At 35.0% G+C, this 13,615-nt stretch overlaps 1 protein-coding gene across 1 annotated transcript in view; it reads right to left on the minus strand.

Annotated features, from left to right (window-relative positions):
• itga9 (integrin subunit alpha 9) overlaps positions 1-13,615 on the minus strand; it is a 190,711-nt gene that overhangs the window by 126,166 nt on the left and 50,930 nt on the right. Inside the window, exons 6-10 of the mRNA XM_002940247.5 lie at positions 11,651-11,780; positions 11,394-11,479; positions 8,033-8,101; positions 6,427-6,564; positions 528-633 (exon numbers count right to left, since the gene is read on the minus strand). Of these exons, the coding sequence (XP_002940293.3) occupies positions 528-633; positions 6,427-6,564; positions 8,033-8,101; positions 11,394-11,479; positions 11,651-11,780 (529 nt within the window). The remainder of the gene's footprint in view (positions 1-527; positions 634-6,426; positions 6,565-8,032; positions 8,102-11,393; positions 11,480-11,650; positions 11,781-13,615) is intronic.

The raw sequence follows: 13,615 nt of genomic DNA on the forward strand, positions 1-13,615 counted from the left end.
TGCAGGAAGTAAAAGGGGTAATTTAATTTGCATTAAACTGGTATTAATGTTAAAATAGTACAGTGTAAAATGCTAATTTTTGTTCCTATTTTATTACATTTCCTGTCAGGACTTTAACGGTGCACTGTAAAAAGTCAAAAATAATAACAAAAACTTACAGTTCGCAGTCAAATCCTCAATAGGGACTAAACTGCAAATTTTAATTGTGCATAGCAAATTTTTAAAACCTGCTTAGGCTGACTTTACATGTGGCATTTTTTCCGCTGCCAGTGGAAACACCAATCTGCCCTGATCTGCCCTATGTTCTGTGAGCACTACACTGCCAGGTCGATGCTCACAGAAAACGCACTGGGGATGATTCCTGTCAGCAGAGAAAAGCCATGTGTGACAACGCCCTTAAAAGTAGGACTGTCACCTGAGCCCATATAAAATAATCTATATCACACCTATAATATTAATGTCTATTACTCAGTACTGGCTACACATATATTATTAGATACTAAAGAGAGAATATAAAAAAAACTGACCTGGAAAGCCGTCATCATCAATATCCCCCAGGTTGGCCATGCTCTCTCCAAAATGTGCATTGTATGCATTGTCACCATTTAAATTTATATGTTCATCCATCACTCCCTGGAAAATAAAAAGCTGGGTTTCTATAAAAAGTTTATATGATTGCATTCCTATCTCAATAAAATAACAAATGTAGATGAATATTTACTAGGCATCATAACCAGTCACATTCTAAAAAACATGAAAACATAAAACAAAAGTTTGAGTAAGTAGAATAACGTGTCACCAAATCTCATTTTTTTCTTCTTTTCAACTGTATATTAACAGGAAATCTCATGTTCCTTTAAAAGCACAGCAGTCATTAAAAATGGGATATCCCGCAAGCAAAATGTTTGGTCTCAAACACTCATCAGGAAACACCTGACAATTGCTAGACCTTCCTATGACTCGAGACACCGCAATAATTGCCATGTATACATCATCACCCTTTTCCATATAGTGAGTAACAATTCATTGAGCTAGTACTGGTAAATGTAATTTGGGCTGACTTGTTGAGGAAAAAAAGGAAAGGGTGAAGCAACACAATGCTGAACAATCAAAGATAGCGTCTGATATCATCCAGTTCAAACTTTTCCAGCTAAGCTAAAACATAGAACAAAAGATAAATGGTTTTACATGAAATTGTATTTCCTCTGCTAAATATAGGCTGTGTGATCTCACTTTGTGAGGCTGTAGTTTTTAAATATGTCACAGCTTTAATATCTACTTCTGCAATCTGGGGCAATCTATAGCGCGTAGAGAGAGAGTATCCTTCTGTTTTTGACAAGGAAAAAACATTTAAAAAACATTAAAATACAGTTAACATATTTATATATAAACACTACATTTGAAAATCATACATATGGTAAACCTGACGCATGATAGTAAATTCAACAGTAAAGACACTCTTATAACTAGCACTAGTAACTAACTTTAGTTACTAGGTGCTTAACCAAAGAAATCAGCAATTAGTTATCTCAGGAATTCACTCGAAATACTTTTGAATAAAAAACAGTTGTGGTTTATTCAATCGTCATCAATTTAATTGAGGAGAAACCTTGGTTTAAAACTCACATATGTAAAAAGCATTTTATTGACTGGAGAGAGAAACAGATATTGGTTTATATTTTTATATTGTAAAAACAGTATTTTATTAGAATCGGGGGGGAAGGGGGGGGACAATGTCTGATGCAACCAGTATGTTGTAAGCTCTTTGTAATAATTTAACTAGAAACTTTTAAGGCCTATGGTACACAATGCTTATTTACTACCAGGGACAGGCCAATTAGTTCAAACAACCCTCAAAAAGCACTGCTGGTGACGGGCAGATTCCATTTAACTATGTAACCAGCAGCAGGGTTGCACTGTGGAAACAACCAGCTCACAATATTAGGGGTGTCATAGGCCTAACTGTATCTTTATCATGACACAAACATGTCCAGTTTAATCCTAGTACCATATATGATACCAATAAGTATTTTCATTTCTTCATTTTGTTATGTAACAAGCAAGTCCTTTTCACTATTACTATGTAACACACACTTGTCCACTAATTGCCTTTACCAACTACGCTAGTTATATTCTTTACTTTACTATAAACAAGCAAGTACTTAGGACATTTGCTGATTTGGTAAAAGTTAACCACACTGTCTGAAAATCAGTCATTTACACGATATCATCAAAATATAATGTTTGCATTTGTATTTTGATGCATTTTGCATCAAAATAATGTCAAATAATAATCTTAACATTTCTCATTTATAATGTTATTGTTGCATTTTCACATTACAAATCAGTACAGGTATAGGACCCATTATCCAGAATGCTCGGGACCAAGGGTATTCCGGATAAAGGGTCTTTCCGTAATTTGGATCTCCATACCTTAAGTCTAATAAAAAATCAATAAAACATTAATTAAACCCAATAGGATTGCTTTGCATCCAATGAGGATTATTTATATCTTAGTTTGGATCAATTACAAGGTACTGTTTTATTACTACAGAGAAAAAGGAAATCAGTTTTAAAAATCTAAATTATTTTAATAAAATGGGGTCTATGGGAGAGGGGCTTTCCATAATTCGGAGCTTTCAGGATAACGGGTTTCCAGATAAGGGATCCCATACCTGTACTATTTCCCGTTACTTATGTGGTGGACATTCATGTTGTCCTTTATAGTGTGGCTGTCTTCACTAAAATACAACTATACACTGTCTGTGTAATAACATGGGAAAATGTGTGGCTTAGTTCAGTGAACCACAGCAACTACTAATAAGACATTTCCTATTATTTACTGACTCAATAAAATCTAACTGCATATTCGTTGTGAAAGGTTACTGGACTGGTAAACATTTTACAATATATATACATTCTTTTATAAACACTACACTACCTGCAAAACGTACTAAAAAATGAGAACAGCTGTGGCATTTGGGAAATGAGAACCATGTGAAAAATGCTCTGCTAATAACACTTCTGGAGAAAAAAATCACAGCAATAAAAAACATAACATTATGCAACTAATACTTTGGCACATTTGCTATACTAGAAATGATATAAAGTGTTTTAAGGTAAACTTATAAGTGCGAACAACCCCCCCCCCCATGCACACAAGCAAATACAGACAACAGTTCTCATGGATTTGCAGCAAAGCCACTGATGATTTATCCAACTTCAGAACTATATTTATGCAAGCCTTTATTTCTACAAAATCAAGGAGGCCAATCAAATATGAGGAAAGAAAATTAGGAAATCAAAAATTAAAACCAAAGGAATAATATTCTTCGTTATACACATCTCTAAGAACTGATTATAACTGATGACATCACTAAGTACCTTTTTTAAGGACATAGTTTACAGGAAACACATAATTGTGATACTTGGAAAGTGTAAAACATATTTCCACTTTCTCTGTAATAATAAAACAGTACCTTGTACTTTATCCCAACTTATATAATTAACTAATTCTTATTGGATGCAAAACAGTCATATTGGGTTTATTTAATGTTTAAATTGTTTTGTTTTTATCTGGAAAACTACAGGTTCCAAGCATTCTGGATAATAGGTCCCATACCTGTATAATGTACCCCCTGTTTTAAAATATAAGTATATTTAAAGGATACTTTGTCTTTAAATGTATATTTTACAAGATATACATTATTTGTTAAAATACACACATTTTATAATAAAACATCAGTCCTGTGACAAAAATGACTTCACTAAGCACCTATTATAACTTATGACATCACTCAGCACCATTTACAAGGATATAATTTACAGGATATCCATGGCTCTCTCTGCTAGCTTCACAAAATCCTTTTAGCTGAGAAATCCTAGGTGCCATCACTTGTATCTTTCCTTTAGATGATTTCCCACCTGGTCAACACAACACCTCAGAGCCTACACAGACTAATTATATATATATATATATTATATATATATATATATATATATATACAAAGGATGGCACCCCGCTACATAACATACCTCGGGTGCTACATAACATACCTCAGGTGCTCGGTAAAGGGTTCCAATAGTATAAAAAAGACCAGCAACTCCGGGATTTCTTGTGAAAAATCAAAACATATATTCAAAGTAGCATAAACAGCCTGTTTTAAATGAATATATGAATATATGTTTTGATTTTTCACAAGAAATCCCGGAGTTGCTGGTCTTTTTTATACTATATATATATATATATTCATGCTGGGATAAACACAGGAGTTGAACTTATACAGTCATCTTTTCTTAACCTAAATTTTCGATATAACTATTTCCAGATAAATCAAAGATACCTATATATTTCACATAAACTGGTCTGAGACCTATTCAGCAAAGTAAAACAGGCTAACAAGGGAAACAGTTGAATCACTGCCAACTGTAAGGCTGCATTACGAAGTCTGTAAATTCTAGGAAATGACTATATGTCTGCAAGTAAAACAGATTTATGTCAGAGGGAAATCAAGACAGAATTAGAACGTCAGTGAGGCAAAGATGTATTCTTCAATACCATCACTGTATAGTTCCATTTTTTTTACATTTTATTTTATGCTTCACGAAGCTTAAAGCAAGAGTAACAGTTTTGACTGGATAGATCATGGCTTTAATTGTTTTCTGTTTTTTTTTCAATAAATACACATGGGGAAGAGTTTGGAGCATCAAGCACAAAACAGCACAGCACTTTAAAAAGGACCTGTCAACATAAGAAATAATTCCAAATCCTTTTCAACAGTGTTTGTCAAGCAAAATAAACTTTACTTATACTATATAATAGGTATATAAGTATATAAGTATTTAAAGTATTAAGTATTTAAATCCTATTTCTTTCAGCCTTGGAATTTACAATCACATCAAACCGGAAGGCATGATTTTATTAACACTATTATGAAAGCAAGCTTTGCATCATCCCGAAATATTGTTTTTGTGCCAGAATGGGGAACCCCGTTATAGACAGTGAGTAAAGAGGGGGTAAAGAGCGGGTAGGGTAGTAGGGTTGCCACCTCTGCTGGCTTTCTTAGCCGGTGCAGGGGGTGGGGGGGGGGTGACGTCACAGCAGCGGGGACAAGAGTCGGGGCTGTGATTTTGCAGGGGTGGGGCTATGATGCGTCGATTGGCCAATCGTCGCATCAATGTTAGTGAGTCCTGCCGGTTTTCCAAATTTGGGAAACCAGACAGGAGGTTTTGACCCGGACAGCCCTTCCAAAAACCAGGCTGTCCGGGTCAAAACCAGACAGGTGGCAACCCTACAAGTTAGATATGATTGACAGCTGATATTTTTTTAATGCATTTATAACAGGTATCAATTACTTTTACATACTGGCATACTGATGGACTTTACTAGCCCACTGTGCCTAAGGCACTGCCACACGGGGAGGTGCTTGAGTATGCAGTTTCTCACTAAAATCCACTCTGTGTGCACCTGGGACAACACAATGATTCCTTAATTGGTGGAGACCGCGCAAGAGTAATCAAATAAAAAAAAGGTTAAATTGTGGGAGCACAGATTTGCTGAAGGAAAAATCCCTACAATGAAATGTTTGGGGTCAGTCATCAATAAGCAGCAGGAGTATTATACTAACAAACTTCAGCCAATCTAATATAATACATTTTTTTGTCAAGTCCCACAAACGATCAGAACAATACAAAAGTGTCCATTTGGCATCAGATACCTATGTGAATATATCTAAGAATTTGATCTTTTTAAAAGTTTCTGCCTCCCAAATTGAGGCCTTGGTTTTGTTTCTGGTTTTGGCTCCTGTTTCAGCTGCTTGTGGCTTTGCTTACCTCAGCGTGGTTAACCCTGTATTTTAGTTTAGTGTATTCTAGAGATTTGGTTTCAGCTCAAATTGAATGTCCAGTCTTTGTTCACAGCCCTCTTAATGGTACAACCTTTGGTCAGGGCCCCCCTTACCAAAAGAGATGGCTACATATATATAGGAAATATCAGTCATTCAGTCTTAGTTAAAAGAATATGAAGTACAGCACAAATCCCACCTCAATTGACCTTCAAGCTTGGCTTTCAGGTGTATCTATGACAGCTAATGACAATTTTCATTGATTCGTATCCCAAATGGCCTTAAGGCTGAGCCATTAAGTTTGGGAACCACTGTCCTGAAGTAAAAATCTCTACAATATGAAGACTGTATTGTCTATTAGTTCAAGAGAACAAGTATGCAAACCCATAAAGAATGCAGCACACTGTTTAATTGTTTTTCTTTATATGCCTGTACACCATGGGAAATGTACACATCCAAACAATCTGGCTATAATTGCACACATCTCAAGAACTATGAACACACCCCACAAAATACTGTATATATGTATATTAAAATATAAAGAATAAAATCAATATTTTTTAATGTTCACACAAATACTTACATTTCCTCTGTTGATATACACTGTGACTTGTCCCTCATCCCTCACCTCTGAGAACATGGGAGCACCAACTAATAGGTCTGAGAGGCCATCAGAGTTCAGATCAACTGCACATAAGGAGGAGCCAAAGTAAGAGCCCACCTGCAACCAAGCCGAGTCACAACAAAGCATTCAGTATTTTTCTCCAGAATAAAGATTCATTTTATGGTAACAAATGCAATGTATGCAAATATATATTAATTTTAACTTTGACACTTTCTGTGAGCATCAATATTATACTTAGGAGTGGGCTTAATGTTAACATTTTAAAGAGAAGCATATAGTCCACATTTATAAACATTCACTAAAAAGCAATGTTAATTTGTGCACAAAACACAAATGGATCCTGTAACATTCCTGTAAATAATGATCCTGTAACATTTATTGGATAAGGATCCCAAGAAGAAGAATTCCAGCTTAACCTCTGCCATGGGGTGGTGATGTGCATGATGCTATTGCAGGCAATGTTTTCAAACACACTGCACATTTACCTCAACAGAAATTGGATGCAACTGTGCTAAAAAGCTTCAGTATTCAGATGTTATGATTTCTGGTATCGAAATGCCACCTGGGCCTGTTTCCCACGAGTTTGCTGTGTCAGTTGATGCAGGCTACAGTGGGGATAGCATTAGGGTTCCCCTGCATCAATAGGCACACTGTGTTCAATTCACTGGAAGAGGTGGGGTGCGGGAAGTGGCACCAAGCACAACAATGCTGAATTGCAGGGAGTGGCTTTGGACGTAACAATAAATAATGAATTAAATTTTTTTTGTGCAATGACTATGGCAACTGCAGTAGATTTGTCCATTGCAAGGTGCTTTAAAGGTGCAAGGACATGTAAACCCCCCACAAAATGCGTAGGTATTAATAGATGAATTCACAAGACAGGTTACCCTTTTTATTTTTTTATTATAAATAAATTTAGCATCTTACATCAGCATTAACTTTTACTATTTTGTAAGCATTCTGGTTAGACTTTGTTCCAGACTTACTCATTACCTTGAACTTAACAATCAGCTGTTTGTTTTTCTACAACATTATTAGACATAGTTTGTAGTGAATGTTTATCTATTATCTAAGACTGGCAAATAAAACCATTGTCTGCAGTGAATGCATAAAGCTTTTACAAGGCCAATTTGAATCTTTGATTCATGTTTAAACAATATACATATAAAATGTGAGAGTTTACCTCTGCATGTGCCTGCACCAGGGCCAACACAATGGTTCCGGGTGCAGGCAAAGAAGAAAGCTAATGTCAGTGTTGGGGCTGATTCTTGGCATGTGCTTTTCCGCAGGCCAAAATCAGCCCCCATGTGGCATTACCATTATGCACAGCTTATCATCTCCCTGTGAACAAATTATCCTTTTGATAGGGGGAGAAAGTGGGGGTTGAGTGAGTGCAGTGATAGACAAAATCCTCTTGAACTCCCTTCATTGTACTCAATTTTAGTAAAGGTTTGTGCTGTCGCTTAAACAGATCTGGAACAGGCCTTCTGAACCCTGAAATAGCATGCGCAAACTGTTTTGCAGGCACAACAATTGTAGAAAAGTAAAACATGGGAAGGCTAACCTTTTTTCCAGAAGCTTGAAAAATCTTAACAAGCGATACAGACCTCTTATCAGTTCTGAAGATAAACACCTAAAAGGAAAAAATATGTTTATTATAAATGTGGAAAGGTTTAGTGTTTCTATTCCAGACTGCTTTTAGATCCCTATACATACACCAACTGCCTGCACATTACCAAGATCTTATATGAAGACAAAGGCAGTGTAAATGTGGCTAATATATTAGAATACTTTTTATTTTCTTTAAAAGAAATATCGATTGGGTTATTGTTTATATACTGCAGCAGTACACTATAGCTCAATCAACCGTTCCCTTAGGAATTATAATAATATCTAAGAAATTACACAGCTTACAAATGGGTTTAGTAAAACATTCAGAGTTGTAATATTGGGTAATCAATATTACTGTAGACAAATCTGCATTACATACACAATTACTCTTGCATGTATTTGCAAACAACTATCGACAGTGATAGAGTACATCAGGTTAAGAATTGAATATAAAATTGCTTTGTCTGCCAAAGTACATGTACTTCACTAGATTAATATATTAATATTTCAGACGCAACAAGGGTACAAAACAATTGTAACAACAGGACAAGTAAGCCAAATGTATTGTTAGAATGTAGTAATTAATTTGTGTGACAGTTACATTTCTCCAAGCACACACGCAACCGAAAGAAAATACATTGTGATGAACTGGCAAAAGTATCTTCTTAGATAAATATTACTGACAGTGTTGATGTAAGTACTGTTTTTACAATATTGAGTAGTGCCAGTTCTATTTCTGTGGAGATATTTATAAAAATAACTCAGCTGAGGTAAAAAAATTGGAATATAATATATAACGCACAATACAGAGAAAAGATTTTTCAGGTACATAGACTAAAATAAACTGTGAACAACAGCCTCATTCCAAAAGCTAAAGCTCCTAAATATCCAAGGATATTAGCTCCTTTCATAATATGGAACAGCTGTGCTGCAGTCCTATGTCATTTTAGGCAGGGTCCCCAATTTACCTCCATTAACATTCTGTGTTTTTTCTGATTTGTCCTATATTTTGGGCTGCTTTATATAAAGCACACACCACACTATGCATACCACAGTGTGCAGAGAACATGGACTAATCCACATTACCAGAATGGTCTCACTATTGGCCAAAGCAAGGAGCCCAGATTCCAGGCTGTGACAAACCTACAATCGCATCAGTCTGCAAAAATATAGTGATGGCATGACACAAGGGCAGCAGGAAACACAGTTCTGAGTTGGTGAGACACTTCTGGTAATGGGGATTAGTTCACCTGATATGTTGTCACAACAGGTCTAAGGTTTTAAATGCCCTTGGTTTATCTACTTAGGGTGTTGAGCACTACTGTGAGTTCTGAGAATGTTTAGTAACTGCTGTTACACATATATGGTTTGGTCAATAAAAAGAACAGGGAGTCCTTTTTTCTGATTTGTCCTATATTTTGGGCTGCTTTATATAAAGCACACACCACACTATGCATACCACAGTGTGCAGAGAACATGGACTAATCCACATTACCAGAATGGTCTCACTATTGGCCAAAGCAAGGAGCCCAGATTCCAGGCTGTGACAAACCCACAATTGCATCAGTCTGCAAAAATATAGTGATGGCATGACACAAGGGCAGCAGGAAACACAGTTCTGAGTTGGTGAGACACTTCTGGTAATGGGGATTAGTTCACCTGATATGTTGTCACAACAGGTCTAAGGTTTTAAATGCCCTTGGTTTATCTACTTAGGGTGTTGAGCACTACTGTGAGTTCTGAGAATGTTTAGTAACTGCTGTTACACATATATGGTTTGGTCAATAAAAAGAACAGGGAGTCCTTTTACATGTACAAGATATATATATAGGATGCACTCTTTTCAATATCTCAAATACATCCTAGAGTGCCTGATTGCAAGCCCCTAGGATTTGAACTGTACATTTTTTAATTATTTACTCAACTTTTTTAATTATTTGCCTTCCTATTCTGCCTCTTCCCAGCTTTTGAAACTTTCGATGTGAGGCAACAATTTTATTGTTATTCTTGCTTGTTTACTACTTATCTTTCTATTCAGCCCTTCTACTATCCATTCTCAAACCATTCCCTGGTTGCTAAGGTAAATTGGACTCTAGCAACCAGATTATTGCAGAAATTCCGAACTGGAGAGATGCAGAACAAAAAGTAAAATAATTTAAAAACTACCAATGATAGAAAATAAAGACCAATTGCAAACTGTCTTAGACTAGCACTCTCTAAATCATAATAACAGTTGACTCAAAGGTGAATTGTACATGTTAAGAAGCCCCACAGATGTGTTTCTAGCCTCAAACAAGAACTTATTTATATCACAGCATATAAAATACATATTAAATTACTTTAGATGTTTTTAGCATGTCTGTATTTAAATACTTCTGTGTTCAAGGATTGGAGAGTGTGGTGATTTTGGTGTTATTTTTTCTATCTACATTAGACCACATGACTGGTTAGTGTAAACACTGGGTCACATTACCAAAAGGTCTAAATGGTCCCTTTGAAACAGTTTTGAACCAATTAAAAAATAAAAATAGTTTGTGCGCTGTTATATATATAATGGTCTTTTTCCTTTTCCTTTGTTTAATGAAACTTGCATTTATTGCTTTGTGGAAATAGAGCAGGGCAGAACCTTTAGGGTAGACAGATATGTGCTTTTGTGTTATATGCCATAAAAATAAAGTGTATACCTTTATAGTAACTTTTTTGTTCTGAGCTAACGCTTTTGCCCATTTTTGCTAGTTCCTTTAGTTGGTTTATGTTAAGAAATGTAAATATGTAATGCCCTGAAAAATTGCAGAAATCATATTAAAAATACAACTAGATAGGTATAGTTGCCCTCTGCATATTGTTTGTAACTCACTCTTTATTAAGCTTAGTATCTTTAGTTTAGTTCTGAACTTATCTTGCTTTCACAAGATCTGATTCAGATCTTTTGTTTTTAATAGGCCAGTTATGTTTTCTATTTTGCAATAATGCCTGTACTTCTTTTAACAAACATTTCCACTATTAAATTGTCTAATTTTAAATGACTAATTATAGTGCATTATATGTGCATTATTCCCAATCCTGTAGCAGTGCCACCAAAACATAAGAGGCTTAAGGTTATGAACTTCTTCTTTACATTAATAAACATAGACTTACCTAAATAAAGATTTAATAAATAGGAGTTTGTTTGGAGAGCAGTTCAGTTAGCACACAGGCAGTGTACTAGTAATAGCATTAAAAGCGTGAAGGGAAAAAAATGATGTTGTCACTGCACGTGTGGATATGAGACAGAGCCAACTAAATCACGAGTAGCAGAATGACGGAAGCCTCACCTTTCCTATTCTGCTGTCTTGTGGAGCTCCCGCTACTACATCCATTGTTGTAGGCTGGGAAAAATGACCTGCAGTCACAGCATATCCTGCAGTGAAACAAACAGTTTATATAAGATTTTGCGAGGAAAGCAAACTTGATAATGCATAAATTACAGCTGCAAACACTACATTTACAGCCACTAAATATAAGGCCTGGGCAAAAAATAACATTGATAGACCAAAAAAAGATAAAATAAGATAAAAATTGCAAAACTTACCTAAGTATGTATAGCGTTTTTCAGTGGCAACTTGATCTCTTAGTTTGAAGTATTTGTTATCTGTAAGGTTTAACACCTTTACTGTTCCTGTCCAATAATATGATCCAGGGGCTCCCATCACAACCAGCTCCTAAAAATAAATCAACAAATATATTACTAACACCAAAGATACAAAATCATGCCCACGATTTAGGGGCAGACTTACAAAAATTCTAACTTTTCTAATTTTTTTTGTTTTTAAAATTCCAAAAAACTAATTTCCGCGAATGTGGAAATTACTTAAATTTGAATTGAAAAAGTATGTGCGCGAAAAAGTCAAAGAAAAGTTGCAAAACTCTAAAAAAGTTTTAAAGCAAAGAAAGATCTTCCAGGAAAGGGAAGGGATATCTGCCCCTGACTTCTACATGATCTTGACAAATGTTATTTGGAGTATTTTCAGATTTGGATTTTTAGCCTGTTTGACGCATAGTAAAAAAATCTGCGCTAACTACTGTTATCACTTTCCTCAATTTAAAAAACAAAAACAAAAAAAAACCTTTACTGCAATCAAAATTTTGTCTCTGTATTTGCATTTGCCTCCCTGGCAGATTTTGTTGTTAATCTATAATTAACAAAATCTTATAATAATACCTAAAATAATCTACAATACTTTTGTGAGTGAAGTATCCTGGTTATTTCGTCAGCATAGCTCCCAGCATTACCATATTACCGTTATTAACTTTTAGTATGGTAAATGCTAAGCAACTTTTCAATTGGTCTTTATTTTTATAGCATTTGAATTATTTGCATCCTTCTTCAGTTTTTCAGCTTTCAAGAGGGGTCACTCACAAACTCTGTAAGGCTACAATTTTATTGTTTATTACTTATATTTCTATTCAGGTCCTTTCCTATTCATATTCCAGCCTCACATTTTAACCACTCCCTGGTTGCTAAGATAAATTGGACCTTGGCAACCAGATAGCTGTTGAAATTCCAAGCTTGATAGCTGCTGAACAAAAAGTAATATAATAAAACCACATATGATAAAAAACAGTTGCAAATTGTCTCAGAATAGCACTTTCTACATCATACTATAAGCTGAACAACCCTTTTAAACCATGCCCTTTTCCACCTAGCCAGTGGGCAATTACAGCTAGTACTTAAGGTTGCCACCTTTTCTTGAAAAATACCAGCATTTCTTTTTCTGTTAACTTTCTTCTAACAATAAATTTGGATTTATGTATAATTCTTACCTATGAGGCTAGTAAAATACTGGCCATAAGGCACACATACCAGCACTATCCTGAAGTCAGTGAATTAGTTCTAGCTTACCATCATTATCCCTTTTTATGAACAACTTTTTCCCATATAAAGCTAAAGATGTTATACTTAATAAGATAATTATTTCTGAGCTCAGTGATTAAGTTTCAGGAAAGGTTTAAATATGAAACATGTTCTCATATACATACACTGCAATTTAGTTAATTGTAAAGCAATTTAATTTTCCAGAGTGAATGTATGCCCCTGGAAATAGCAAAGATTGCTTACCTTATGTATCTAGTTCTGTTTTCCAGATCGCAATCTAATTAGTTTAAGAACTATAAAATGCCACAAAATTTCACAAGATATGTAAAGTCTTTCTTTTTACAGTATGTGTAAGGTAGAAAATATTGTAGGTCATTATTTTAAAGATTAGATTAAATGACTATTGAAATGTTGGCTCATCCAGAGTATTCGATCCCCATATTTGGACAGCAAAATGCAGTATGCATCAATAACTAACTGTATGTTTGCTATTCAGAAAAGTGATGAGCTAAATGCCAGGTTTTATCACAAAAAAACACCCAACACCCAAAAAAATTCATATAAAAAAAAGTCATATAAGTGGAGGTAATCTAGTTTATTACCAAAATAATTAGGCTTCTATACTTTCTATAGAAAAGCATTGCTGCATAACAATTAAAAAAAAGTCACAAAATGTAAGAA

This window comes from Xenopus tropicalis, chromosome 6, assembly GCF_000004195.4.
Source record: "Xenopus tropicalis strain Nigerian chromosome 6, UCB_Xtro_10.0, whole genome shotgun sequence".
Classification (NCBI taxonomy): domain Eukaryota; kingdom Metazoa; phylum Chordata; class Amphibia; order Anura; family Pipidae; genus Xenopus; species Xenopus tropicalis.